This window comes from Vidua macroura, chromosome 3, assembly GCF_024509145.1.
Source record: "Vidua macroura isolate BioBank_ID:100142 chromosome 3, ASM2450914v1, whole genome shotgun sequence".
Classification (NCBI taxonomy): domain Eukaryota; kingdom Metazoa; phylum Chordata; class Aves; order Passeriformes; family Viduidae; genus Vidua; species Vidua macroura.
In genome coordinates, this window is record NC_071573.1 from 80,737,527 (window position 1) to 80,765,515 (window position 27,989).

Consider the following 27,989-nt stretch of genomic DNA (forward strand, 5'->3'; position numbering starts at 1 on the left):
TCCTGACCCTGGTATCTGTCATGTTTTTATCTTCAGATTGTGTCACAACAAAGGATGCCTGACATCAGTCAAATGATCACATGGGAAGTTTTGTGGGAGAGCAAGACTCCATGGCTCTGTTCTGAGTTCTCAGCTGGAGTACTAAGCTTGTGGAAACCTTTCTTTATAGCACTTAAATGAAAACACAAAAAAATTTGCAGAAATACATGAAGTAAAATTATTATTTTTTTATTATTTGATGTAAATTTTATATTTTACCAAAGGTACTTTTCTTCTTTGTTTACAAAGCCAGAAATGTATCTGGATCACTTGCAAGTCAAATAGAGACATCAGATGAAAAGGAAAATTTTTCAATGACCGATTACCTGAGTTACAGTGCAATATTTAATTTCAGACAGTATTGCTCTTTGGACTTTTTACAGTAAGAAATAATAAGCTTTATCAAGTCAAAACCTTAATCAGAGCTTGTTGCAAATTTCAGAATTCTCATGAACCAACAACATGAAACACCTGACATAATGTATACGACACTTTTTTGCTTGCCTCTACAATAAATTAATACCCTGGATGACTTAAATATTAGCAAAAATATTTACAAAAAGAAGATAAAACACAGTATAAAACTTCTTTTCCAAGATATGCTTCTTCCAAGAAACAGTTTGGTACCAAGAGTGAAATTTCAAGTCTTACAAAATTGTTTCTCACTTATTTAAATTCATGAAGATAAATAAATAACACTGAATTTACAAACAAACATTGATCTCCTCCTATGGGTTTATGCAGTAAAAGCATGTATCTCTTCTTGGGAGTATCCAAGGTTCTTCAGAAATCTGAAAGTCAGAAATCAAGTTGGCAATATTAATATTTGGAACTCAAAACCCACCACAGACACACATGAAGCACAACTGCAGCACCACATCCTTGTTTTTATTCAGACATGCACATTCAATGTTCCCCCTGCAAATACATTTAGAAAACAATCAATGCCCAGGAGCTCAGATATACTACATAAACTTTTTGGGTAATGAAAACTATTTCTAAAAATAAATACAGATATAATCTGAATTATCTCAGATTTCTCAAGAGGCAGCATAATTATTGGCCAATACATGTTGACTTCAGTAGGACTGCAGAAATGCAAATGACATCATATCGGTTCAATATTTTGAAGTCGGGCTTCAATAAATTTCAAGAGAAATTTAGAGGATCTTTTATCTTAAAAGATGCATAAAAAAAAAGAAAATACTAGGAACAGACACAAATAAATGCATTAATTTTAAAATAATTGAGAAAAATGCTTCTGATACACTGCTTTGAACTTCTGTAACTTAATTTATCAAGCTAACACCACCAAAGAAAGCTTATTTCCTATTATTACAACTTTTCTATGAATGTCAGATTAAAAGCAGCATTTAAAACCTTGGGGAAAAAAGAGTTAAAGAGTTTCAGAGTTATAGCAACTGTTAAAGAGTTGCTTTTAGAAAGTTCTGGATAACATACTAAGTAAACTCATTAAACTTAAATATTGCTGATACTTAGCTACACATAAATATAAATATACTCCTCAAGTATGGTGCAAGGTGGGTTTTTGTTTGCTTTAATTTTGAAAATTTTCTTACAGACAACATAAGGTCATTTTTTAAAGACTACCAAATCAGAAACACTACAGGAGATTAGGTGATCAAATTCTAAAAAAATTCTCACTTTCCTGTTCATTATTTAAAATACTCACTGCACTCCTTGTTCTGTAAAAGGTGCTGGACCACAGATGCAGATAAGCACTTTGGAGTCTCTTCTGCTTCTTTTCACAAACTCAGATAGAAGAGATGAAGAAATCTTCCCCTGTTTACCTACCCAGTCTTTTGATGGTTGTGAAAGAATGAATTGAACTTGAAACCTGGTAAGCAGAAGAATATTTCATAAATCTTACCTCCAATTAGAGATCTGCTACACAAAATGCTAGTGACCAATACACTGATGTTTCCTATGATTATCTTCCTGCTCTGCTCAGCTCCCCACTGCAGTATCAGATCTCACAGATATTTAGTCATTCCTCGGGATCAAGTCAGTCAAATCACCTTCAATATTGAATATTTATTTAAACAAATCTTTCAATGTTAGAAATTTCAGCTTTCTATTTCACCTTACAAAAAACCCAGCTATAAAGCTGGGCACCAATTAAGATACTTAAGCACAGATTTTACTGCTCCATTAGCACTTTTACACAACCATTGGTGTAGATCAATACACAAGCAGTGAAATAAGAATGCTTGGCCAAACTCATGAAAATGTCAGTACAATTTCAGTAATGAGAAAATACTCATTACTGAATGTTGGTTTCAAAAATTCACTAACAGAATGGTAACTGAGTAAAAACCAAGCGCTTGTGTATCTGAGGCTTGTATGGAAAGGGAGAACAGGCTTTTACTGTAAATTTGCACAATGTCTAGACTACAAAGCTTTGAATGTGTCAGACATCACTGGGGTATGAAATAGTATTGATTTTTCTCTTCAATGTTGTGAAGGAACAAGTGGTTTCTACTGAGGAAGAATTCAACTAAGAATTAACCATAAACAAAACATATTTTTATCACATAAAATCTAAGCAGTGACAATTTATCTTGTGGTAACAGCAAGAGAACTGAAATTAAAGGGTAACCTGATAATCCTGTGTCTCCTTATAGAACTATGGCCTGCTGAATTAATTTAACATTACATGTGCACTATTTGCATTTTAATCTGCAATTACATAGTAACAGGGCAAAATGCAACAATTATTAAGAAAAAATTAAAGTAATGAGCCTATTTAAATTTTGAATTTCTACATAAACATTTTCATAACCAGTGACACCAAGAAGATTTTTAGAAGATTTCTAAGTTCAGAATGTTTCTTATGGGGTACATTCTCCTTCTCTCTTCTGTGCTCCTTTTTGCTTAACTGTGTTTTCTATAGTTAAGGCTAAGGCAAATTTTCTTCTGCATCAAAAAGCTTCTCAATTTTAAAAATCATCTCATCTAACATATCATCTCCCATAACCATCTATTAAACACTGTAAATCAAATCCCTGGTTTCCCATGGGACCTACAGATCGTAACAAATAGCCTCTGCTATGCATCTGTGAGCAATAGATCTCCTTCCACTCCCTAGGACTCATCATATTCTTAGCTAAGAGCTTACAGAATCAGAATCTGTCCTTGTGCCAAAGCTGTACAGTTAGTCTGAGCCCAAGACTTGTTCTCTACACAGAGATGTTACAAGTTGTTCTCCACAAGACTTTTAATTACCTTTCATCTTTAAGAGCTAATTGCTCTAGTTGATTTCTCCAGAGTATGTCATCCTCAGTTTTGTTGAAGAAGATCAGTTTCACTGTCCTTAAAAAAACAAAACAAAACAAAAGTTAAAATTAACTGCAGATTGTTTCTGTTACAGAATCAGAACTTAATGCATCACATAGAAACCTTTTACTTATATTTTTTGTTTTCTCCAGAGGCATTGTAAGTCAAAATGAGGCACACTGAACAAGCTTTGAAAAACTTGCCTTGTATAGACAAAACAGCCCCAGATCAGCTATGCTCCATCTTTAAATACTAAAATCATCTTATTCAGAAACTAGAATGTGCCAGAACCTTTACATGCTTCCCAGGGCCCACTTCTCTGAAAACATGGAAAATAAAGCCCACTACACTAAAGTAGTGCTTTAAATGGTGGCACGGTGCACCACAGCATCGAGTGTTACTCAGGTGAGGGGACAGTCAACAAAAAGTGCATAGGAAAGTCATTCATTTTGTTCATGGGCACAGGAGTAGAAAATGGTTATTTGGAGAATTATGTTTTGAGACACCCTTACTGGTACTCCCCAGTATATTGTAGTATTTCTATACTAAAAAAAGACACTCAAATGTGAAGGTAATTAAAAAAAAAACAACTCCTCAAAGTTTCTACTCAGTGAGCTCATTTGTACCACGCCTAAAATTCAAAATGCAAATCAGTCCATTACGTTGATGGTAGCCCATAAACAAATAAGTGGAAGTTGCCTCAGCCTCTGACAGACTCTTCCCTAAAGCAAGCCAGTTTTTGGTGTAAATTGAAGAAAAATGCTTTCATACAATTTTATTTTGTTAATTGCTTTATTAACACTGAAGCTTGTGTTTCAAGAAGTCCACATACCTGAGACAGCTAACTTCAGTCAGAGCAAAATTCAGCAGCTTAACCATTGGTGTGAAACCTGTGCCTCCTGCCAATAAAAGGAGATCTTCTGAAGTTTGAACTTGTGACTTCTTGAAATTGCCTTCAGGATTGCTGACAGAAATATAGTCTCCTTTATTTAAAAAAATTAAAAAGTAAACATTAATTTGATGAAAACAAGCTAATTAGCATTCTGATTTTTAGAGGCCATTTCATATTGCCTTCATCTTTGTAATATTAGGATTTATTTCAGAAAGGTGCTATACACTTCACATAAAGATCATTCTTTTTAAAAGAAGAGATGTACAAATAAAATGTTATGTCTTGATGGATTTTACACAATGAGAACACAAACATTTGCAAAGTCAGTGTTAAAAATCTACCTCCATATCTGAAATGGAAAAGGAAGTGCATCCTAAGTCTCATAAAACAGACCTCCTTTCTTTATGCAAGAGTACAAGAAGTTGTTCTCAGAGCATATGACATCAAAGCCATCAACTCTGATGTGTGATACAGTTCACATACATCACTCAGGAGAGACCTTTTTGCAATGGACAACTCCTAGTTACAGTGAGAACAAGCCTTTACACTCAGGGAATGGAGAATAAGGTTTAAAAGAAGTTTTAAGTAAGTCCTGATTAAGCAGGTAAACAATCAGAATGTCACAATACTCAGACAGTGAATCTTTAAAAAGAATGCAATTGTTGCAGAACCAAACACAACCTCCCCACATATATTTACCAATTTGTAGGTGGTCAAGTGCCTGTGTGAACAGTCCATGGGAATAAATTTTAATCATTAAATATATATGCACAGCATCATGGCAAGGTGGTTCTTGGAAATCCAGTGGCAAAAAAGGCAACACAGGTGTGTATGGTTTTACTACCTCTGTCCCTAGAGAGTAGACAGAAATACAGCTCAAGTAATATGAAAAGTACTCTACATCCAGATACTACAAACAAGTACTAAAATAAGTGAAGAGTAAATAAAGTACCTATATATACCATAAAAATAAAACCATCCCATGTTTTTACACAAGTTACTACTTTCCACTGCACCAGTTTTTATTACAGAATTGGAAGCCTTCTACTTCCAGCTAAAAACTTGAGTATGTTATTTCCATGCTACTTAGCAATTCAGGATACAGAATAAAAAGATCTTGAGTCATCCCCAAAGAACATGAAAATCTAAACATTTTCATTAATTTTCAAGTACCACAGCTTGATTTATTTTAAACAGCAGATTTTTAATACTGCACAAGTGTATTTTCTTGCAGTATCGTTTCAAAAGGCTATTGTATAATGACAGTAATAGCTCAAGAGCTGGACACTACTAAAGAACTAAGAAGGGAGGAGGAGGAGGTCAAAACAGTTCACAATTAATGGACGTTTAAAAATTCTTCTGAGAAGTCTCTACCATGTATACTGCAATCCAAGTACAGTGACCAGTATAACTATTAATATGCAAATTTTAAGAAGTACCCTTTAAAATAGTAAATTGGCTATTTCTTTGACCTTCTGTTTTCTAAGCTTTTACAAAATTTTGCATAATAGTACATTGAAGAAAACCACATGCTTTTCAAGACATATTCCTCTCATAACCTCACATTATCGTTAATATTGCACAACTGGAGTGTAAAGCAGTGTTACCATGACTACTATAAATCCCTCAGAAGAAGAAAAAAAACCCAAAAAATTTCAACAGTACCCACCTCATTTCAAAAAAGCTGCAAACTAAAAGGAACTGACTAATGATTCATAAGACATATACAATGAGCTTCCCACACTTCAAAGATGAATAGCACTGCTTTGGCACTTTTTAAGGGGAGAGTTCATGGTAGAGACAATAAGGTCACCAGTAAATGCCAGCCATCTCAATAATTAGTTTTCCATTAATATGGATCCAGTCAGTTCATTATTAAGTACTGATTGTGATCCTGGAAGCAGAAACTTGCTAACAACCATCAGGCAGTTAGTGGCCATGGACTTGGCATTTTCCCAAAACTATGAAAAGGATTGATGTAACCATATCCATTACTACACTCTCAATTTTTCTTACCTGCAATAATGTGTTTGAGGTAAACATGCTGTCCAGTGGGAACACGGAGATGTGTTCCCTTAGGCAACATTAGGCAGAAGAGTTTGGTGTCATGGGTAACTTCTGTCTTGGAAATCAACTTGCATTTTCTGTAGAACAGTCCTAAAACATTTTACTTGTTAGTTAAGTCTCAATCTGTCATTCTGTTATTATATATCTTTCAATAAGAGACACAAATGTGTGTATTTCCCTATATACTTATAAAAAGACAGTAAACAGATGCTTCTTGTATAATTATTTATAACTATTTTTATAATTTTGGACTAAGGACTCATTTATAACGTTATTTTAAGAGCCTCTGAGTTATTGACTGGGAATAAGTAGAAAAATACCAAAAACTATCAGAACCATTTGTACTACATTGCACCTGCACTGAGCTCCCTATACAAGTACAGCATGGGTAAGCAGACCAAAACCAGCTGGTGGGATGCAAATGAAACAGAAGCCAGCAGAGCACCACACTCCTCAGCAACAGACTGCCCACAGCCACCCAGCAGGCTGAGGGAGGTGATTCTGCACCTCTGTTCTGCTCTTGTGAGACCTCACCTGGGGCACTATGCTCAGCTCTGGGGTGCCCAACACAAGAAGGATGTGGACCTGCTGGAGCAAGTCCAGACAAGGGCCACGAAGATGAACAGAGGGCTGGAGCACCTCTCCTATGAAGATACACTGAGAGAGTTGGGATTGTTCAACCTGGAGAAGAGAAAGCTACAGGGAGCTTATAGGAGCCTTCAGTAAAGAAGATAATCATGAGTAATTTTTCCTCCTCTACCTTTAGGAGAGCATTTTTCAGCCAGGCCTCTGTTTCAGCACTGCACTATTTTAGCTCCAACCTGGAATATCAGTGTGATCAAGAAAATTCCATGAGCAGCATTATCTAAACTTCACACATCCAAAATAAGCGAAATAACAACAACAAAAAAAAAAAAAAAAAAAAAAAAAAAAAAAAAAAAAAAAAAAAGGCAGAGAGAAGAAGCCACTTTCCTACAATAATCCCACCATGTCGTTTGCCATTTTCAATGTAGAATTTGTGACTAGTCTCAGTGGATATTTTTATGTAAAGCCTCACAAAATTTGGCAGGTTCATGTATGAGAATGCCATACATGGTTTTCTTAAATTATTCAAATAGCTACTAGTGAGTTATCCACTTTGAATGCCTGCAGAAACATAGCATAAAGCTTCTGACATGGAATATTTCTTTATTAAGATTGTCTCACATCTTTCATCCTACAAATCCCTTATTTTGAATGAACAAGCATTTCAGATGAATCAAAAGAATGCCTAAAGCCCTAAAAAAGTTGAAGTCAGCAATTCCATTTCATACCAATCTTGAAGTAAAACAAAATATCAGCATCTCTCAAGCTATATAAATATTATGAAAAGTTTGTGGAAATTTGTTTTCTATCCTTCTTTTGAAAAACAATACACAATAAGATTGCAAAGTACAGTAGCCAAATAAATATGCCAAGATTGCCATCCATTCTGCAGACTTAAGAATTGCTTTAAAGGATGTGTGAGGTTGGTAATGCAACCCTTAACACTCATCAGCTAATGCTCTTACACATATTTGGCATGGAGAAAAAAGTTGAAAAGCTGATTCATCAACTGATTCACTGTTCCCTAATAATTTTTTCACCTTTCCAACCTGACTAATTCCAGCCTTTTCCTCATAAATAACCTTTATCTCCCTCTTTTTAATTGCCACACAGAACTTTTGTCCTGATGCAGTCAATATATTTTTGAAAACTTTCTAAATTAACTTCTAGTTTAGACTATAGTCTTTACTACATTAACTAAAATTAGTTCCTTATCAGTCATTCTTATAAAATCTGAGGCCACAAGCAAAAAATAACTGTCAAAGCAGAAAAGCCTTTCAACAAAAGGACCTAGCTGAGGCCAAACAATTGGTTTTGTCAACCCACGAAGCCACATTACTCTCAGATGCCAAAGACATATGATTTGCCACTATACAAGAACAAAAGGTACTGTTCTCTCAATTTTGGATCATGATGTCAGTCTCCAGCAGCAAATCCCAATTTTTCAAAGTGACCAAAGTAGTTAGTGAGGAGGTTAGGTTTGATTAAACATTTTGCAGACATCAAGTGTCAGTACTGCAGTTCCTGATCTAGGAGAACTAGCCCTGCAGCCCCTCACTACCAAAGGGCTTCCAGAAAAAAAACAATACAATCATAGGCTGGAGACATCACTCTCTAAACTGAACTTCCACCTTTGCTGGAATCAAAAACTACATCACCTCGATTTATAGGCATACAAATTCAGTTTTAGTAACAAACCTGCTGTACAGGTAACGACAGCTTTTGGAGAGAATCATCCTTCTGAGTACTGCATGTTCTTCCTTGTCATGAAAGGGACTTTTAAGAATTTTTCCTTAATGATGTTTTTTTCTTTTCTTCAATGATAGAATTTCAATGACAATTTTTATTTCTTAGTTACTAGTCATACTACTTAGTCATAATCCTAGTGATGCTGCAGTGGCAACATTAGCCTGTTGACTTGGGAAAAAGATGAATAGCTCCACTACCCTTCCATCTCAGGTAGAGGGATTCCACCCTAGTCCCAGCAAGTATTTACTACTCAAACACACCCACCAACCAGCTGAAAGTTAATCCTTATTTTATTCAGGTCACTTGGTTATGGAACCTCAAGTACTACTACTATTGCCAACATAATGGGGATTAGACCACACAGCTAAAGGAAGGTGGCTTCCTACAGCTGCCCAGTCTTAGGAGTTAAGACAACCACGAACCCACACTGTTCCCCTCCCAAAATAAAGTTCCCACTGAATCAAGATCTTCTAAACTTTCCCTGGTTACTCAGCACCCGGTTACAGCGTCAGTCTCACTGATACACAATAAGATACAGGGAGCAGCACTCTGCTCCCTTCTGGAACTTCCAACAAAAAAACCTCTATGATCTTCCACTTGATCTGTACGAAAACCACTGCACAAACAATGAAATTGCATCCCATTTCAGAGGCAACAGCACCTTGTTTCTTTACTGAACACTCTAAACATCTGCCAATAGTTGCACGCTATTTAAAAGAGCAGAACTTAGATAACTTTCCAAAAAAGGAATCTGAGTAAAAGTTCAGAATCAATTTTCAGAAGGAAGAAGCAGTTTATTCTCCATGGGAAAAAATACACACACACACACCCAAGTCATCCCTACTACTATGTAATTTTTAAATTGCATATGGCTACTGCATTTATGTGCATGCCCCCTCATAAGTGGGCTTCCACACCTTATTTCCCAGAAAAAGCACCTAAAAGAAAATCACAATACCTACATGAAAACCTGATCTCTATCACTGTGCTGTATGGTATTTTGGTAGGTTGGAAGGGGTCAGGTTTTAGGGGTTTGGTTTTTTTGTTTGTTTGTTTTAATGAGAAAGCTCTATCTCACCTTTTATACTGCATTTAAATTTCACAGGATGCCAGCCCTATGACCATAAGCTTTTGTTTACACTTTTAGTGACCAGTTTCACAACAGCTATTGAAAAGTAATGTCGCCAACTCCCCTACACTGACAATCTAATTATACTGAACTGTGTTTTCCATGCAATACTCTAGGTTATAAATAATTTTTTCTCCAGAAAACTAAGCACTTAATCCTTCTTAAAGAGTAGAAGCAGGATTGAATATTCTTCCGAATCTCCTTACCATCTTAAGACACAGTGTAATTAACTGAAATTGAAGTAATTTTGAAAAAAAAAATCCCCTTAAACTTTGAGGAAATTCAACAGTTCTGTTCATTCCTTCCAATTAACTAAAATACACTGGCCCAAATGTTAGCATAAACTCAATAGGAATTTGAGAGTACATAGGCAATTTATCAGCATTATGACTTTCCCAGCCTATGGAGAAAAAAGTAAGGGCTCATGTTGTTTCTTCATATATTAAAGTTATCATAGGCTTCCAGTACCATCTTTGCATTATGTTGTTTTTCCTGAAGAAGACCTTTATCACTTTTTTGTAGAATCTAGACATGTCTGCTTTAAAAATAAATATGAAATAACTTCATAAAGTATAGATGCTTCTGCACATGTGGTGGTCACACACCTGTCCTTTACAAACTCATTTATGAATGCTGTCATATCAACAAGCAATAAAGACATAAAGTCAAGTGTCAATCTTGGCTGTTTTTCAGCCCTTCTTCCTGTGCTCTGAATACAATGGAAGTGTTTTCACTGGTCAATACACACAGAAATACTAAAAAACTCAAAGACAAGGAAAACCAAATTAATTAAACACCATTGCTCCCATAAGCACACACTATTCATAGCCTTGCCACCAAACTGGAATAATTTTGGGTAGTGATTACTTAGCTTAGAAAGCATAAATTACCAAAAGAACTAGTAATACACAAAAATTGAATAAAATAAACTGCAAGAAAAAAAGGGTAACAAGATAACATTATCTAGAAAGCATTGGTTACTAATGCTCAATACGTATTTTGTCAATTGTATCTAAGCTTCCTCATTTGCGAAGGATCTATAAAGCCACTATATGCTGTATTTCTTGTTCTTTCAGATTATCTTCTTCTGTTTTCTATTATCACAAAAAGTGGCAAGGAGAGAGAAAATGAGCAGTGGACAGTGGACAACACATTAGATCAGGCTGTAACCCCTTAGATACAGAGGATTATATTGAAAAATCTAATTTTAAAGTGGATGACTCAACAGTATCTGAAACTCTCAAAAGGAAAAATATATTCCACATAAGCTAAAGGTAGCTAGAGAGATGTGCTTTTATGCAGTCTTCCTTTTTGTACCACAGTAATCTCTCAACTTTAAAGGCCCACGAAGCATAACTGAGGGCCAGTAAGAGGTGTACAACATGGTGAGCAACATTTCATTAGCTCTTGAAAATGCACAACTTTGCTTTCACACATAATAATGCAGACTGTAATCCAACGGTCAATTTTTGAGAATTATCAGATAGAAGACCAAGAGGGCTTTGGAGAAACTAGGTGACCACAATAACATCAGGAGTGTGGTTATACTACACAATGTAATTGTGCAGAAATTTTTAATTTAGCTGACAAAAACCGAAACCCACGCTTGATCACTGCAATACACTTTGGTTCTGCAACAAGTTCATATTATTCTGTTACTACAAAATGAATCCATATATAATATTTACTGCTTCTTGTACACACAGCTTATTCAGAGCTGGCTTTAGTACCTACACGTGACTTGAAGTCCCTTATTTAATCTGAGCTCGGGTTACAAAGATGCAGTGCACTGGAACCACCTTACAGCACTGAGAGATGTTACTGTATCTACAGTAACAAGTGGAAGAGAAGGTTTTTGATACTTTACTCCAGTTATCTCATAATGATTGACACATGTCCATGCACGCTGTCCTCAGGGTCTACTGATGATTTCATATGGACAGAGAGGTCATTAAGCACACAGGTAACCATGAGATGGAACAACACTCAGGAAGTGTTCCCCTTGCAATATTAGGTTCACCTTCAACTCCACTGTGGGACAAAACAAACTAAGAAACTAAAGCAAAACAAAAAACCCTCCTCCAAGTCAAACTCTTTCTAGGAAAATTCCTGAATAGCTTTCAAGATCAGACAACAATTGTGAAAGAAATGAAGGTACAACAAGAGAAAAAGAAAATCCTGGGAAAAAACAAATATAGTTAACAAGCTCCAAGAAGTCTTAAAACATAAAATTGCCTACCTCTGTCTGTGCGTTTGATAAAAGTATTATGACCTTCACAGGGCTGTCCCAGCATTTTCCAATGGACATTATCCTTTTTATTTAAGATAATTTCTACTTTCCCTACTTTTTCAGCAATATTTACTAAAAGAGAAAAGATTTCATATTATTATTTTTAGTTACACTTTGTGCAAAAAAATATTTCACACATAAACTATAATGAAATTCAGAACAATTACTCATTTCTCAAGATACATGTAATTAATTCTTTAAATTAGAATATCAAATTAAAGGTACTTCCAGCTATCTCTCCAAAATGTTTTAGAATGCAGTTAGAACAAGCACACTAACTGGATATGCATAATTAATGCACATTATTTGCTTAATAGATCATGGAATCAGGACAGCTTCACAGACCATCTGTTCAAGAAAAATACTCATGAACCCAGAGTCCTCGTGTACTGGAAATTGTTAGTTACCACTACTTACTACTTTCTTTTCAAGGCCATTTGAATTAACAATTAAATCCAAGAAAGTCTCAAGTCTAAGCAAAGAACAGTTTACAAATACACAAGAGAACTAACTTCTAGCTCTTTTAGCATTTAGTCATACTCAGAGGGATCAGAGCACTATCAGCTTATTACTTTCACAGGCCCAATGCCACAATTAAGAAAAAATATTTAATGTTATGGCTCGGTTTGATTGCTTCTGTCAGGACCTGGTGGTAAGTAAAATTGTGAAGTATCTGATAAGTCAGAAAATTAAACTGAAATTCCACATTCTGATATCAGAATCATAGAATATCCTGAGTTGGAAGGGACCCAAGGATCATGGAAGTTCAGCTCCTGACTGGACTATCCTAGAAAATACAGAAGTGCTGCAAGAGACAGAAATTACCGGTCACATCTTCTGAAACTGCGTGATCCAAGTCTGAAATAAACACAAACACTCTGTGTTAAGCATTAACAAAATTCTATTCCAGCCATCATATATACAGAAAGTATAAGGAAGTGAGTGAACTTATAATACTAAAAAGTTGTGCATGTTTATTTGGCCTTGAAATTTGACTCATGACTTCTACAAGCCTCATGCATGAAGATATTATTTTTCCCATTACTTTTAACAATGGCTCATGTAAAGCTACCAATCTGCAATTATTGCACTTGCCCTTATGAATAGGGCTTTTTAATAATCATAAAAAACACACGTGAAGAAAAAATTTACACAACTTCAAAATCTATTTCTTATTGCATTTAGTACATATGTAAGAAATTTAGTACATACTAAAAAATGAAGATATGAGTTGATAAACAATGTAATTCCTTTACATCAAGGCACTTTAACCATCTCTAATGAAGGAGGAATAAAATATTAATTAGTACATGTAAAATGCTAATGGTGTGATGAGCAGGTCTTAATACAGTAGAATGAAAATTCAATACTTTCAACTGCAAAATTACAGTACCCACCAACTTCTACAAGATATGAGTGGTCATCCATGATGATTTCTCCCCTTAATTGTTTGTCTTGACAGTCAACTATCACCAAATCTGCATTCATGTCCTTTCATAGCCAAGGGAAAAAAAAAAAACCAACAATTTTTATAAAGTTCTCCCAGAATTCAAGCTAGATCACAACTAGATCTTGTAATTCTTCCTTCATGAAATATGCTTACCTTCTGCTTAGTATATATGACAATTGTGATCAAACTATCTGTTTGGAACCAGTCATAACTGTAAAACAAAAATACAATAAAGAAAAAAAATATATGCTCACTTTCTTTGAGCATATCAAATCATATTTAACCCCAAGCCTTCAAATAGAGCTTGTTTAACAAATTCACAAGCCAAACATATTACTTGCTACTTTTGAAGACTAAGTTAAAAGTCAGTAATTTTGACAAAATGACTAAAATAACTATCTAATTATGTATTCTGATAGAGAGCACACTGTAGTAAAAGTTGTATGGCATTAGTTTTACTTAAAAAGCACATGTATTCTCTTTGTTGTATATGAACCTTGCTTATGGATGATTAAAATCTTGAGTCCAGACAAAAGCACTAAATAGGCAGGGTGGCTTCCAAGAGCTAAAGATTTGATGCACAAACCACAAAACCACAGTTCCCTTCACCTCCACAAATCAAGTTTTTGCATTCATTCCTATGTTCCCAAGTCCAAATCTTGGGCTAATAAATCCAGGGTAAAGTAAAAAAAAAAACAAAACAACAAAAAAAACCCAAAGCCTTCAAATGCACAGCCTTACACTTGCCAGGAAGTAACTTCCATCTACTCCTGGACCAGAAAAAGAGGGACAAAGGGAGAAGAAAACACTCCTGACAGCAAACACATTTTAGGCTGCACACCTTCCAGTCACATGCCAGAATATGCCAGACACACATGGCAAGAAGGGCAGCAAGGTTTGGAGAGCACTTCAGAAAACAAACCTCATTCCAATTGTTTATAAGCCACAGTATTTTATGAGTGCATGTAACTAGCCCAGAGAACACACATTCCCAGGGAATTTTGATGCCAAGTGAGAAACTGGACCTTGATGACCAAAGGTATCAGGGAGTAAAATGATGCCTCAGTGACAACAGCAGGCACATCACAGTGAGCTTTCAGGGCCTGCTTTGCTTTACATACTGTAGGAACTTAATGTAGCTGTCACATCCCAATATATTCCAGCTTGAAATTATGCCCTTTTTGGCATGGCAATTGTTTATGGACAAATTAGTTAAAGTCAAGAAAGTAATCAGTCCAATTGGAATCACTTTCCATGAGTTTTACCAAGAAACAAAGGTGAGGTGCCTGCAAATATAAGCCATACATTTGTATACAATCAAGGCAGCACAAGATTTAGGAATCAACAGAACAAGCAAAGAACCACCATCTGCCCACATGACCTCTGGCAAGTTGTTTTAAACCTGAACTTCAACTTCCCTACTTATACAAGGATGGTAATGACATATACTCACTTAACTGAAATTTGAAGAGCTACCCTTATATTTACTAAGAATTACACAGAATTGTTAAATAGAATGTTCAACAGACAATGACAGACAAAGGCTTACCTCGGACTTAAATCTTTAGCAGAAGCAACCAGTACTTTCTTCTCAGGAAGCACACCTGCAAAGAGCAGAATGTCATTAAAGTATTTGCTGGGATGCTTGCTTAATATAAATCATACTCAGGTATGTTTGGGGTTTGTGGTTTCGGTTTTTTTAATTGAATGTTTTAAGTGTTTTTGAACAATATTTAGTGGCTTTATTTCCACAGGTAGCCAGACTATATACATTTAGTACTTAGTTTTTATTCAGCACTTTCTCTTGGAGAGCAAGGTTCTAGAACATGGAGGTCTACTTCAGAACTTAAGAGTTCCATACACCACAGTACCTGTGGTGTACTTGGTTTCATCTGTTATTAGCTTGTGCTTTTACACTTTGTGATAGTGAAGCACAAAAAGACAAAAAGGTTACCTGAATGACTTTCCTTTAACAGAACTATTTGTTTAACAATTCAGATGAATATTCCATTTGAGATGTCTGATCTAACCTAATTCACAAGTAAAATTCCATGTCAGTCAATTAAGCAAAGATAGCAACCCAAATCTTTCTACACAGCACTTTGCTAGGAATTTTCACAGAATTCAGACACTCACTTTAACTATTTAACTACATGAAACAGTCTGAAACAGCCTTTGCTGAGAAGCAACAGTTGGCCAGTCTTTCAAAATGCCAGTTGTACTAATCTCTGGCATAATAGAAATTGAACATATTTGGCAAAAACTTGAGGACAGAGATAAGATAAAAGCAACTGCAATCCTGCATCAGTTTTAACACAAAGAAGCTAAATAGAACGATGATGGAGGAAGCTGCACACTGAACAGCTGGTAAGTGCTGGTTTCAAGCCCATTCAAAGGCAAACCTTGCAAACCTGAAATGGCTATGCATAAAATAATTAGCACATGAATTCTCAGTTACCCAGATTATTATCTTCTAAATGCCAGTAAGTTTTCTAGTATGACTACAAGCTTAAACATGTAATTGAGTGGCTCCACCACACGGGAAGTAGATAAAAACAAAAAGAGCCACTCTGGTCTAACCCAATCTGTCACAACTATTTAATCATCCAGAATTAACCCAAAGCAATTAAAACTCGAATTACTTATTCTTTGATCCTTAATTACTCCTAAGTACACAACAGCTGCAGCTGCCAAGGAAGCTAAATGTCAGAGCAGTCAGATGACTGCAAAAGAAAACCAATCACCTAATGATAAAAGCCTTCTCAAAAGCTAAGCTTTTCTTGAGGACACACATATGAATTGCTTCGTCTGCAGGGATAACAGGAGTCCATGGTCATACATACTCTTATTTGCTTTTGCAGGTCCAGATAAATATATGAACAGCCACAATAAAACAACATTCTGGCAAACCAAGTTATTTATTAATTATTTTGAAATACTACAAGATGCTACATGAAAACAGTGATTCATGCTGCAATAAAAAGACAATTATTCAGGTGATCAGTGAACCAATTAAGAAAAGTGCTCTATTACTCATGGCGATCACAGATGAAGAAAAGCTGTGGGTGAAGCCAAAGGCTGATGGCAGGCATGAAATGAACAGTTTAATGTGACCAGATGAACAGCAGAATTACAACCCTGCACATCATGGCACTGCTTTGCACAATCCCATGGGACAGCAAGGCTAGTGAGAAAGGTTCTCACCATCTTCATGGCCGCATTGGAAAGAGCTAGGTTTGGCTGGTGGATTGCATCACAGACAGAAAATGAGCAGAACTGCCAGTCGCAAAAGTTGTGATCAGCATACCAAATCCAGCTGGAGGCTAGTTACTGTTAGCACTCCCCAAGGAACAGGGAATGCTGATACTGTTTCACACAGTCACTAGCAACCTACAGGGCACACACTCTCCCAGTCAGAGCAATAACAAAACATGCAAACAGGCAAAAAATGAAAGGTTAAGGTTATTAAGGGATGCAGAGAGTCTGGAGAAATGGGCTGACAAAAACTTCACGAAGCTCAGAAGGAAATGCAAAATTTTGCACTTTGAAAGAAAAAAAAAAAAAAGATCCAGCAAAACAAGTGGAAGACCTGACTGGATAGAAAAGACTTGGGCAGAAAATCTTCCTGGCATTTCACAGACAAGCTGACTTTGCTTGTCCATCTCATACCTCCCTAATCTACACTACTCTACTGCAGTCTTACAGTACTTTCAAACACAGAATTCACAATACTTGGTTAGGATTTTGCCTTCTAAAATTTCCACGGATCACTACAGCTTGACTGCTGGATTCAAATGCAAAGAAAGAGAAGTGTGGATAAATACTGCTCACTCAATGATGTTCACGTAAGTTTGAGATTCACTCCCAACTTCACTCCAGGTGAGAACTTACCATTAAGCTGTTTCTTGTCTTCAGACACAGCAGAAGAAATCTCTGCAAGCATTAATAAAAAACAAGTAAAACAGTTAAGAAGTTACAGTACTTGCCCACATCATGCTAAAGTAGCCAAAGAAAGGATCTCCAAATAAACCTTCAAAAAGGCTTAATGGAACAACCAGGATGCTTCAGACATCAAGAAGCAACAAATAAATGCAGCAATGATTACCATTCCAAAAGATTATGTCTTAATAAAAAAATTGGTACAGTACAAGCACCAAAAGTTGCAAAGCTCTAAAGGACACAAAATGCAGGAACTCTGACACTTCAAAAAAAAAAAAAAAAAACCACAGATTATCTTGTTCAATTATAGACTTCATAGCTAAGAAGCTCACTGAATCTGTTAAAAATTCCAACAACACCTGTCTCACAACACCACACAGACTGCAAATCTGACCAACCAAATCCTTAGAAATGTGAACCCAATCCTTGGCAGGAGCATAGGAAAAAGGAAATTTTTCTGTAAGCTTCCTCTGCCAAATGATTTTATTTTCCAGTTATTATCTGAGTTTTTCATTTATTCTACAGTATGCTACAACTATTCCAAACCAACCAACTCTAGCAGAAAATTTAAAAAAAGAAAGACCAAGCAGGTGAATTACACAGCACCAATTCATTTAGAAGGTGCTCAACTGGATGGGAAAGGCACTGCACCTCTCAACCACATGTCCTTCTGTTCACAGTAAATCTGTGGGGAAACTAGACCTCTGGATATACCTGGGCCCCTTTCTGCCCTCCTCTACACTGCACATCTCAGAATGTCCTAATATGAAAGGTCCACTTTATATTCTTTCTTATGGGAGCTAAGTTTGGGAAGTAGGAAAAACAATCTGTTCTTCCTGCTCCCTTTTATGAAAACCAAAACAGGAGTGTTTCTTCCCTGTTCTTCCATATTCTTCCCAGTGCTCTGCATCACAACAGCAAGTGTTAGAGAAAAAATGCTAGAGAGAAGCTAAGAGAGGCACCTAGAACAAAGCACCAACCATGTGGTATTCCAAAATTACTTGAGAGCTCTTCAAGAACAACCTTCATCACAGGCTTTCATGTTGTGCCATTTTAACATAAAAAAGAAAATACTCCACACATTTTTAGCTGAGGTAAAAAGAAAATACTCCATAAATTTTTGGTTGAGGCAACATTTGTCTGCATATTCTATATATTCTATATTCTGCTATACACCAGTTTCTGCCAGGATGGGCAAGTTGTTCCCAAAAACTTCTTTCTAAGGAAAGGTTATTTTTTGTATTTGGAAGCCTATTCTCATTTCACTACACTTTAACACACTGCACAGAAATCAGCACTGCAATTTTAAGGATGACGTGAGATACACCGAAGGCAGAGCCCTACCTCTCTTCCTTGGATGACATCACAGCTCTCAGTTGAATCTTGTTGAATTAACAATAATACAACCTGCATTCTGACTTCCAAGTAACCACTAAAGTAACATAGGGATTTATGCTACTACACACTAACAAGTGTCTCTGGAAACATCAGCAGTATTAAAATATTTCAGACTGTGCTAATGTTTACAGCTGAGCACCCTGAAGGAACAGCAAGCTGAGGGAGATTCTGAAATCTTCTCTTACATACCTGGGTATTGCACTGGCCTTCTCAGCAAGTACAAACACTACACGTTTCAGTGCAAAGATCCACTGTAACCCTACAGGATTTCCTATTAGTCACTACCAAAGCATAAGCAGCATTCTCAAAATACAAGTTGACAAAACACTGTTACCAGAATTTTCAAAGGACTCTTCTTCCTCAAAAAAACCCCCAACCTAGAGTGTGCAAGGACAAACTTGAGCTTCCTTAAGCAGTTCAGTAAGCAAACCACTGTACCATCTCCCAAGAAACCACCAGAAAACAGGAAAAAAACCCCTAAGCTACACAACCACAAATCTTCCAGCAATGCCCCAACAAACCTACATCTGCCTTCTTTGCTCTGTACTGAGATTGCACAAATACCAATGTCTGTCCTGCTGCTGAACATTCACTCTGCCACAAAAAGAAAGCAATGTAATCCATAATTTGAAGTCTTGTCTTCCCTCTATACTTATGGGGCCCATTTAATCCTCTATTAAAAAACATGCACCTTAACTTAGTAATTTATTCTTCCATTCTGAAATGCAAACTTGGCAGAATATGGTCTTCTCGAAAGATAAAAGACTAGAATTATTGCTGGCTAATAGTGAAGTAAGTCAATCACTTTTTGATAATTCGAAGGAGGAGGATCCATAACCTCCCAGGAATCAAAGTAATCCCTGAGAATCTCACAGTGAAGGATTTCAGCAAGTCCAGTGCTGGCGTGTTCCAGAGATGGCCAGAAAGCTGGTGAACAGTCTGGGGGGTAAATCCTATAAGGAGTGGCTGAGGGAGATGGGGTTGTTTAGCCTGGAGAAGAGGAAGCTGAGAGGGGACCTTACTGATCTCTACAACTCCCTGAAAGGAGGGTACAGCCAGGTGGGAGTCCACTACCTGGCTGCACATGGGGAGGTTCTGGTTGGATATCAGGAAGAACTTCCCTGAAAGGACTGTCAAGTATTGTATCAGGCTGCCCACTGAAGTGGTGGAGTCACCATCCCTGGAAGTGTTCAAGAAACAACTGGACACGGCTCTTAGCCATGGTCTAGTTAACAAGGTGGTGGCTGTTCAAAAAATGGACTCGATCTTGGAGGCCTTCTCCAACCTAAATGACTCTGTAGTTCTTTTATCAGTTTGATTCTTTATTAATAAAATCAAGTTTTTTCAAGTGTGAAATGGCTAAAAGCAACACAGGCAACAGAACTGGTTTTATATAATTGACAATCTTTATCCTGCAAATTTTACTACAGCAAAATGGATAGTCCTATTAACAAACAAAGCAGAAAAAGGGAACAGCAGAAAATGGACTGCCAGAGCCAGTAGGGCTGAAGATGTGTTTATGTTTTACTGACTGGCTGTGACAAAAATTCCTTCCGGTTGCAGAAAAGTTAGATTAATAAAACCAAAAAATGCATGTTTACTTTTAAATTTCTAACTCAGTTGACAAAGCAGTAGTAATGTCTCTGTAATGCCTCAACTCAGTGAAGCAGTTATGCTGTTTCTCCATACTTTGTAGCACTTACCTTAGAAGTTCCACACTGGAATTAGCTTGTATCATGGAGATGTAAAATACTATTCCACTTCACACAAAGCCCAAACTCAACCTAAGTGTTAAGATGGTGTTATCTAAGCATTAAGCAAGCAGGCAGTGCACTTCTTCAGGAGCTGAAGAGCTACAAGACAGCTGAAATTGTGAACTAAAGTATACAGAATTGGAGAAAAATAGTTGTAATCATTACCCCTTTCATGTTTTCACTGCAGTTTTGCTAAGGATCAATACTGAGTAACACTGTCTGCTTCCCAGGTATAGGAAATTTTGGCTGTGGCCTACAAACTGAAAAACAGACTGAAGACTGGAAACCATCACCTGCATTCTAAGACTATACTACACTTCTTGCTCTCCTGGCTCAGAGGAGTTTGTTTTATCAGAAAATTTTTCTCAAGGTATATTCAAACTAAAGGACCCAATAATGTGTTCTGTAAAGAATAACTGCCCATGAAGTGTATTCAAATAACTCAATACATATGCAACTTGCCAAATGTATGTAAGGTGCTGAAATCAGCTAGACTGAAAATACTGACTTTTATTTCAATATGACAGCTGCCTATGACAGTTTGCCTTCTGGGATCAGAAGAAAAAAGAGGGATGGCATGACAGTAAAAGTTCTTTTCCATATACACAGACATATTACACACATGCACAGCTGTTTTCTAATGACTAAAAACAAAAGAACAAACAGAGCAGTGCATTACTAAAAGTCTTCAAGTATACAATAATTTCATCTTCTGGTATCTGGTGTAAAAAAATTAATATATGCAAAAGCCTTCAATTCTACACAAGAACAGAGATTCTCCTCATAAGTATGAGGTGACTTAGGTTTTCTCATAATTTCCAGATAATTTTGGAATAAAGTATAATAGACAATATTTCATTCTTAAAACAACTCACCTTTTGCAGCAGCAACAGGCTTGACAGCCATTCTCCCAACAAGACATTCCTTCAGCATTGATTCGTAATTGACCCAACGATGAACCTACATTAACGAAGTATTTTTTCATAAAATTTGGAATTCTTACTATGTTGTTCTATGCACTGAAATAGAAAAGTTCATTTTTGTACATTGACTAACATAATTCATTTAGCAGATTATCTTAAAACACATTAGAAGTCACTATTACAACAGTCAGTACTTATTTTTACTTCTGTTACAGATATCATGGCATTAGGTGAAACACTATGATTATGAAAAAAGGAACAATAGTTTAATTTACTCATTTATGCTTTGCAATGTCTGAACATCATAAACTTGAGCTACAGAATATATTTCAGAACAGCATTTTTATGATGCATGTGTTAGAACAACTAACACAACAAAAACCTTGCCATTACCACAATGTTTATTAGTCTTGTTTAGACAAGTAAAGGAAAAGGGATGAAGGAAACAAACATAAAGAATAATAGTTAAGACAAACAAACACCTCCTACCAAGCTGGTGTATTTCTGTTTGCTTCTGTCTTACTATCACTGAATCATTTCATTTGGAAATTCCCTATTTAAGAAAGTAAAATAAAGTGAAGAAAAAGCAGTAGCTTTACAGACCAGAACTGGAGAACTTGTAGAAGTAATGGATGGCAGAAAAGCGAATTCTGATAGGGCATCCAGGATAACATCACAAGAAGAGAAAAGGAAACAAAGTGTTGCATGACAAATTTGAATGGCATCTAGATTTAAAAATAAAAACTTTCAACTGGACTAGCTAAAGAGATGAGATAAAGAATCCCATCAACATGTTGCAGTTTCCTCATATACAGGTAACAGAAAGAAATGAAGGATTATGAATGACAGTTAATTTTTCCAGAAATTTGGGGAACACTAGTAATCTACCAAGCTCTTAAAAAAAAACCACTATCTGACAGACACAGAATGCTAAAGCAGAGGGGAAAACAAACACCTCCAGTAACAGAAAAGTCTGAAACAATAAAAGTGAAAAGCCAGAAACAATAAAAGTGAAAAGCATATTTTCAGGATCTAAACCTGCTTCCATTCACATGGCAAAAAATTAAGAAGTTGCAAGCATATATCTCAACTTAACTGCAGGGGCTTCCCTAAACACTCTTGATGGCAAGACTTCTGTTTTCAAGGACATCATATAATGACCCAACAACATAATTCCAAGCCCCAACTTGATACCAGATACTCGATACTACAGATTGCTTGAAATCAAAGAATTATGCCCAAAACCAACATTTCATTTGTGAAAGTATAAACTAAGGATAAACTCAACAAAGCTACAATATCCATCTTTATTTACAATGTTAAAAACAATTTGCAAATGAAGGCATAACATACTCTGATGCATGACATGTAAAGAGGTAACATATTTCCTTTCAGAAACAGAGGAGATTTCTGTTCTTTCCCAGTTTCCCAGATAAACCTAGTGTGTAATGGAGACCCACAGAATGTCTGTTTCTAAAAAATACCAACTCAGTGAATCACGTTTTACAACACCAAGTTTGCGATTCCTTGCAGAAAGCACACCCATGCTGAAGAACCTTTATTTTCTGAGTATTTTCAAAGCATTTAAAGAAATAGTAAACAAATAAGAGACCAACTGTCATCTTGTAAGTTGTTCACCAGTTAAAGTTAACAGAAGCTCGAGCATTTTTTTCTGATAATGCAGCTGCCAAGTAAATAGACAAAGAATTCTATAAGCTTGTTTCAAAAAGTGAAAGCTCTTAGAAAACTAGGTCTCTCCAACAACAGTAGTCAGTGCAGCAATTTATTAAGAAAGTGGTATCGCAAATTGTTGCTAGCTTTATTGCTCTTTCAGCTAAAAAAAAATGAAGCCTAATTGAAGTATAATTCTAACAACATAAAGTGACGTTTTCATTATTGTCTTTTGCTACAAAGTTGAAACTACATGTCTCTTCCAGCACATGTAAGTATCATTGAGCAGTGATCTGCTGCCTTTCCTTAGGACTGAAAAAGTTCAAATCACCATTTCCACTGAATTGCCCTAAAAATAACCACAAAACATGCATTTTTCAAGTATGGTGAGCAAGTGTCATTTGCTGCCAGTTGTTCTCACCTGATCAAAGAGATCTGTACCATCAGTTCCTGCTGCTTTCATTAGTTCATCCTCACCACCTGGATGGTATTCCATGTATGGCGTGACATTATATACAAATCCTGAAGAAAACAGAAAAGCATATGAGCAGCATTTCTACAACCACTCCTGTCTCCAAAAATAATGGAAAGGTTAGCACAAATTAAAGAGAGTACTAGCAAACAGTAGGCATAACTGGAACAGGCAGTATGACTTCACAAAAACAGAAACATAAGTGGCACAATTGTATAGAGCACAAGAGGTATCTTATTACATGGAGATGCCAATCCTACAATGCCACACCACTTGCCTTGGGTTAAGACTTCAACCCAGAAATTGAATGTGATGTATCCTAGCTAGAGGGTAAAAGTACCACAGGCACGTTTAGAAAGAGACAAAATTGAACCAGCTAGTGCACAAAATAGTTTTCAGTTTCCCTTCCAATTAAGCTATCCCTGAAGTGTTGTCATAGCTGTTTCGGTACTACCCATCATCATCATGGAAAGAGATGCCTACAGGAATGAACTATCTCACACAAGGAAATACTGTCACTACCAGCAACAAAACTTCCATTTTTCAGATCCAGCAATATAAGAAACTTAACAAAAATTGTGTTCGATGAATGCTTACAACTCAGGTTGTATCTGTCCCAGTAAAAGGGCTCAGAACGCAGGACTTCCAGCGACATAAATCTATGTTTCTTCACAGGTCTGAAATTATGAAGGCTAATTATTGCTCCTAGGCAACTGGGTTATTGGAGCTGGAAGAATACAGCTATAAACTGATTTAACTACTGTTTTAACTAACTGATTTAACAGACAAATTGCTGTTAACATGATAATTGCATCCCTACCTGCCTGAATATTTGAAGATATTTAACATTATCAAAACAGGAAGCTACTGAAAACGGAACTGTGCCAGCGCTTGCAGAAAATGTTTTGAAGACATTAGGAAGCGTATATTAATTACTTTAGAAGGAGAGAAAGGCATTCAGCACTGAGCCTGGGGCAGACACACTTGGAGCAATCCTAGCTGGCAAGAACAACCATCCCAGGGAACAACAAAGACCCAGTCAACAATAAAGGAAGAATCTTTGCACACTTCAGTGACCTGCTCTTCTGATGGCTGTATTCACTGTGCCATCTTGTGTGCAGCAGTGATTACTGCACACAATAAATTATAAGATTCTGGGTAGGCATGGCCTCCTGAATATTACTCAAATTTACCATCAAACTTGCTGGAGCAAAAGAAGTATCATTTATACAACCTTCATGTGTTTTTTAATTCCCCTGAGCCCCCCTTTATGGACAAATTTGTGCCCTATATGACAGCTTGCTTTGATCACACTGAGGTTTTGAACCAAGTTAGTTCCTGTTCTTCTTTTACTTCACATTGCTCTCATGGGTTTCTGCTCTTTCTTTCAGAGATACAGTCTAACTACCAATGCAGAGACCTCATTTAGCTTTTCCATAATTATATTCTTTTACTACTTGTCCACATATGAGGGCTATTGTGATTTTCAGTTATGATGATTTTTTCACTAGTCATCTGAGAACACAGAAAAGGCAGACCTAGAAAAATTTAAGGAAAGATACAGAGGCAACTTGATGGAGTTCTTGTAAAACCCAGCCTCAGAGATACAGTATAGGAAAGATGAGATTAAAAAGAAAACAGAAGCATTTTAGGCAGTAATTCTGTCTGCAGTAGATGTTCCTTTTTCAGAGTGAAAAACGAACAGATGAACATAGCAAACAAGCTTTCTTTAGCTCTCCTCCCACTATAGTTTCACGAGCACATGCAACTGCAGCACAGGGAATTAACAGTCCTATTATTTTGCTCAAAGGCCAGTACTGAATAACATTTTACCTTTACTTTCACTCTCATCCCCTTTAACATCCAACAATAATACAATCACCCTCACACACAGAAATTCTTAACTTTCTTTTGTTGAAGTTCAGATATAATATTTTATTAAATATCAGTGCTGTTCCTTACCAGATCAATGTTATCACTAACAGATCAAGAAGATCAGAGAAGCTAATGGGACGTTTCTGTAATATGAGTGGTTCTATCTTCACAGAAATTGGTGATATATCCTAACAAATTAACAGTGATATTTGCATATTTTAGCCTCTAAATTATTAAACTGCAGAGCAAATGTTTTACTCCTTTCTGTGGGACAATTAGGAACTTCATTTGCAACTCTGAAAATACTCTTCTTGCCACAGCTATTGCTCCATGTGGCAACTGTCATTTGCATTACTAAGTTTTATGAAGTAGTATGTGTGCTTTCACATTTATTTCCTAAAGACCATTCTCCAGGTTTAAGTGGTATTTTTAATATTTATATGTCTCTGCATGCTCTAAAGCAATCCTTAAAAATAGTCAACTGCTCAAAATAATAAACTGTCCAAGACTGATGAGTGCACATGTCAGCATTTTCAAAGCCCTATTTTCTTGCAAAGTCTTGCTTTTTATTTGATACATTACCTAAAATCTTGTGGTTTATCATTTTCATAGGCAGCTATAAAATAAGTATAAAATATGCCCATTTGGAAGATTTAGTTTGAAAGGCTTGAAAGCAAAGAAAATCTTTGTAACACAAAATCTCTTACTTGAAGTTATGCCAAAGTATGTCAAGATTACACCTGGACTAAACACAGAAGGTGCATAGTTTCTCTTGGAGTGTGGCTTTTGTTTTTGTTTTTTTGAGTTTTGTTGCTTCTTAAGTACAGAAAAAAGAAGCCAGGTAAAAAACGCAGAAGAAACATCACCAACCTCTTATACATATCCAGCAATCCTCTTTTTTGTTGTGTTTAGAGAGCTCATCTTCAGTAACTTCAATCAGCCTCCCTTTCAAACCAGTCAAGTCCTTCCCACTTTTAGTTAGCCGAATCCAATCCATAAGACTCCTTCCTGGTTTTAAAGGTACCTGAAAAATAACAAATATACAAACAACTTCAAGCTCTAAAGGAAGAAAAAGCCATTCTAAGAATACACTTCTCTAAGCTCCATAGGAAGGCTCAGACAAAAACAAAAGAGAAATAACCCAACTCATATTATTCACTGATATTTGGGAGCCCTACTGAGTATATAAAGGGTGCTTAAGGGAGTGCTCTGAGTAGTGACACAGAAATGACTGAACAGCAACAAGCATTCAGCCGATTCTTCCCAAAGCAAACAATATACCAACTCTGCCTGTGGTGGCAAATCATTTGAGATATGGTCTGGAAAATTATGAGCAATAAAGAGAGGAAATTTAAAAATCATGGTCAGGTAAGACAAGTTTTGCCTTCACAGCATTCATTAAGACTTTTCACAAGCCCTACAGCAACTGGAAGCCTCACCCAGAGGAAGCCAGGACAGAAGCCTAGTAGCTTTCCAGAGAAGTATTGCCATGGCCTGCCTGTCCTGAAAGGCAGAACAAGATCTTCAGGGTATCTAACACCTTCCTTTTCAACACCACCTAGTGAGTAATGGAGACCCACAGAATGTCTGTTTCTAAAAAATACCAAGCCAGTGAATCACATTTTACAACAACACGTTTGCAATTCCTTGCAGAAAGGACAGCCATGCTGAAGAACGTTTATTTTCTGAGTATTTTCAAAGCATTTAAAGAAATAGTAAACAAATAAGGCCACAGTCTGGGAACCCTTTTGATCCAAGCTTTAACAACAGGAAACAGGGTTAAAGAACTGCGGTCTCACAAAACCACAGGAAAAAATAGAAGTAAAAAAACCTAAAGCATACATAAACTAACATTTCTTAATGCTACTTTAGTCCAAGTCTGCTTTCCAAGAAAGGTCTCTAGACAACAAGTGTTCTCAAAACCCCTCCAAAGATGAAGATCCAACACATAAAGCATAAGCTGCACACAGTAATTCCAAGGTGAAAGCCTCCATCTCTGCACAGGAGGAACAGCCGGGGCAGGAAGTGCCGGAAGCGTTGTCACCGCCGCCCTCTCAAAGGAGAAGTACCAAGTGCTCGGAGCGGCGCAGCCGAGCCGGCCCCTCGCCGGAGACCCTGCCGCGGCCCCGCGGCGGCCGCTGGAGGGGGGCGGCCGGCGGCAGCCCTGCCCAGCTGCAGCCGGGAACCGACCGGGAACCGACCGGGAACCACCGCAGCTCGGCCGGGCGGGGCCAGGCCAGGCAGCCGCGGCCGGCGCAGCGCGAAAACCGCGGGCGCCCTTCACCTCCCCACAAGCGACCAACAGCGGCAGAGCCGCCCGTACCTTGCTGCGGGCACCCGCCGCCGCTCGCTGCTGGGAGCCGGGCGCGGGGAAAGCCGACGGCGTCACGTTCAGCATCGTGCCGGGCCAGGCCGCAGCCGGGCCCCGGCGGGCGGGCGGAGCGCTGGGGCACAGCGCG

General features: G+C 37.1%; 1 protein-coding gene across 2 annotated transcripts; it reads right to left on the bottom strand.

Annotated features, from left to right (window-relative positions):
• Positions 1 to 209: 209 nt before the first annotated feature.
• Positions 210 to 27,971, bottom strand: LOC128805805 (cytochrome b5 reductase 4). 2 transcript variants are annotated; one of them, XM_053974749.1, is made up of 16 exons: positions 27,854 to 27,971; positions 26,401 to 26,554; positions 23,605 to 23,705; positions 21,465 to 21,549; positions 17,390 to 17,431; positions 15,048 to 15,102; positions 13,652 to 13,709; positions 13,446 to 13,539; positions 12,874 to 12,906; positions 11,998 to 12,120; positions 6,245 to 6,385; positions 4,928 to 5,080; positions 4,169 to 4,319; positions 3,286 to 3,372; positions 1,733 to 1,897; positions 210 to 830 (listed from the first exon to the last, which is right to left on the bottom strand). In XM_053974749.1, the coding sequence occupies exons 1-16, from the start codon at positions 27,926 to 27,928 to the stop codon at positions 776 to 778; spliced, it is 1,572 nt and encodes a 523-aa protein (XP_053830724.1). In that variant the 5' UTR covers positions 27,929 to 27,971; the 3' UTR covers positions 210 to 775. The 2 variants fall into 2 exon arrangements, with proteins under 2 accessions (XP_053830724.1, XP_053830723.1); XM_053974748.1 differs by lacking the exon at positions 27,854 to 27,971 and adding an exon at positions 27,383 to 27,524.
• Between the last annotated feature and the right edge of the window lie 18 nt (positions 27,972 to 27,989).

Coding starts and splice junctions, on each gene's coding strand:
- LOC128805805 (XM_053974748.1), bottom strand. CDS start 27,487: ATGCTTTATGTGTTGGATCTTCATCTTTGGAGGGGTTTTGAGAACACT. Junction 1,898..3,285: donor TTAGCTCTTAAAGATGAAAG/GTAATTAAAAGT, acceptor TCTGCTTACCAG/GTTTCAAGTTCAATTCATTC. Junction 831..1,732: donor TTTACAGAACAAGGAGTGCA/GTGAGTATTTTA, acceptor TCTGACTTTCAG/ATTTCTGAAGAACCTTGGAT.